At 55.5% G+C, this 2,581-nt stretch overlaps 1 protein-coding gene across 1 annotated transcript; it reads left to right on the top strand.

The window, feature by feature from the left end:
- Positions 1-247: 247 nt before the first annotated feature.
- LOC119366205 (cytochrome P450 94C1-like) lies at positions 248-2,066 on the top strand. Its single transcript, XM_037631896.1, has one exon. It carries the CDS (start codon positions 291-293, stop codon positions 1,818-1,820), a length of 1,530 nt encoding a protein of 509 aa, XP_037487793.1. The 5' UTR covers positions 248-290; the 3' UTR covers positions 1,821-2,066.
- Positions 2,067-2,581: the final 515 nt, after the last annotated feature.

Here is a 2,581-nt window from a genome sequence, read left to right as displayed (position 1 = left end):
GATCATTCATGCACACACAGGCCCGACACTTTTGAAATGAAAAATGTGGAGCCAACAGCTCCTTAAATCGAAAAAAAGGAACGGGCCCAACTGTCGTTAAGACCCCGGTATGTTCAAAGCATTCGCGCACGTACTCCATGTGCTTCTTCTTCCCCCGTCCATCCTGCTCCATGTGCGGCCAACTCCATGGGATGGGAGTATATAGACAGAGGCAGCTTCCTTGACTCTCCCCACACCAAGCTCACATCGATCGTCTCCTCGACTAGTGATCAGGAACTCATCGAAGATTAATGGATGACTCCATGGAGCTGTCATGGGGCGCGCGGTGCGCGGGACTGGCCTTCTTCAGCCTGTCCATCTTCTCGGTGGCGCTCGCCGCGGTGCTCCTGCTCGTCCGCCGGTGGCCCAACCCCTGGTGCGGCTGTCACGTGTGCCGGGCTTACCTCACGGGGTCGTGGGCCAAGGACTTCACCAACCTCGCCGACTGGTACGCGCATCTGCTGCGCGAGTCGCCGACGGGCACCGTCCAATTCCACGTCCTCGGCTGCACCGTCACCGCCAACCCGGCCAACGTCGAGTACATGCTCAAGACCCGCTTCGACAACTTCCCAAAGGGCAAGCGCTTCGCCGCGCTCCTCGGCGACCTCCTCGGCGCCGGCATCTTCAACGTCGACGGCGACGCCTGGCGCCACCAGCGCAAGATGGCCAGCCTCCAGCTCGGCAGCGTCACCGTGCGCTCCTACGCCTACAAGATCGTCGCCCAGGAGGTGGAGGCCCGCCTCCTGCCGGTCCTGGCCGACGCCGCCGACAAGGGCAAGGTGGTCGACCTCCAGGACGTGTTCCGGCGGTTCGCCTTCGACACCGTCTGCAAGATCTCTTTCGGGCTCGATCCGGGCTGCCTCGACCTCGACATGCCCATGTCCGACCTAGCCAATGCGTTCGACACCGCCTCGCGGCACTGCGCCATGCGGGGCGCCGCGGCCTCACCGTTGGTGTGGAAGATGAAGCGGATGCTCAACATTGGGTCCGAAAGGGAGCTTAAGAAGGCCATCAAGCTCGTCGACGACCTCGCGTCCGCCATGATTCTGCAGCGGCGGACTCTGGGTTTCGACAACACCCAGGACCTCCTGTCCCGCTTCATGGCCTCGGACGTCGCCATGGACGACAAGTATCTCCGCGACATCGTCGTCAGCTTCCTCCTCGCCGGCCGGGATACGGTCGCCTCCGCGCTTACCACGCTCTTCATCCACCTGCACAAGAACCCTAAGGTCGCGGCCGCCATTCGCGCGGAGGCCGGCGGCGACAAGCCGTCCTCCTATGAGCACCTGATGAGCCTGCAGTATACCCACGCGGTGCTGTTCGAGAACATGCGGCTGTTCCCGCCGGTGCAGTTCGACTCCAAGTTCTGCGCCGCCGCGGACGTGCTCCCGGACGGCACCTACGTGGAGGCTGAGTCACGCGTGATGTACCACCCGTACGCCATGGGACGCATGCCCAGCATCTGGGGCGCCGACTACGAGGCGTTCCGCCCCGACCGGTGGCTCACTGGACCTGGCGGCTCGTTCGCGCCGGCGAACCTCTACAAGTACCCGGTGTTCCAGGCCGGCCTCCGTGTGTGCCTCGGCAAGGAGCTCGCCATAACTGAGATGAAGGCGGTCGGCGTGGCCGTGATGAAGGCGTTCGACGTGGAGGTGGTTGGAGAGCATGGCCGTAGTGGCTGGGCGCCGACGTTTGTGCCGGGGCTCACGGCGTCCATCAGCGGCGGCCTCCCAGTGAGGATCATCAAACGCACTTTGACTCCGAATTCAGGATTCACATAATATACATGATCTTTTGGTTAAAGATAAAGATGGTCCAAATTGATATGAGCACTTTATTTGAAGGGATCTAAGGGCATCTCCAATATTCACTCGCAAATTTGATCCCGCATCAGTCCGTGGACGGAGAGACTAGTCCACGGACACTGATGCCGGAGGCCATCATTCAACGATGTCCACATACATTTCAACCAGTGTTAGAATTAACCGGACGAAATTTATGTAAACCGGCCGGGATTTCATAAATCAAAAAAGATTCATGCAAACACAACGTATCTCTACTCCTAATGGAGCAGTTGGTAGTCTCGCTTCCAGGGTTTTTTTCGTCCCACCACTTTCGTCCGGTTTTTTTCGTAGGTTAACCATTGTAGATTTTTTTCGATGCTGGTTTCTTATTCACCGGTTTATTTACCCCTCAGCTCTTTCCTTGCAAATCAGCACTTTCCAAACGTGCACGCAATCACGGATCTAAATTTACTAACTTATCCAAATCAACCGATACCTTCCACTATTGCAAATTTCTTTAGGAAACAAATAATAGATTTTAAGGAAACAAATAAAAGATTTTAAAGACGCATCATACTTTACTAACAATCACTAAAATCAAATCTAAATTAATTAACCTTACCTTAAATCACTCAATCACTTTAATTAGAAAACATTTTCTTTCCTAACTGCACCCCGCTTAGTGTGCACATAACAATCCAAAGTAATTAGAGTCAGATGATTACATGATTGAATCCATTTATTTAGAGCGACATGAT

The sequence above is a fragment of the Triticum dicoccoides genome, chromosome 2B, assembly GCF_002162155.2.
Source record: "Triticum dicoccoides isolate Atlit2015 ecotype Zavitan chromosome 2B, WEW_v2.0, whole genome shotgun sequence".
In the NCBI taxonomy this organism is placed as follows: domain Eukaryota; kingdom Viridiplantae; phylum Streptophyta; class Magnoliopsida; order Poales; family Poaceae; genus Triticum; species Triticum dicoccoides.
This window is presented reverse-complemented; position numbering and strand designations above follow the sequence as displayed.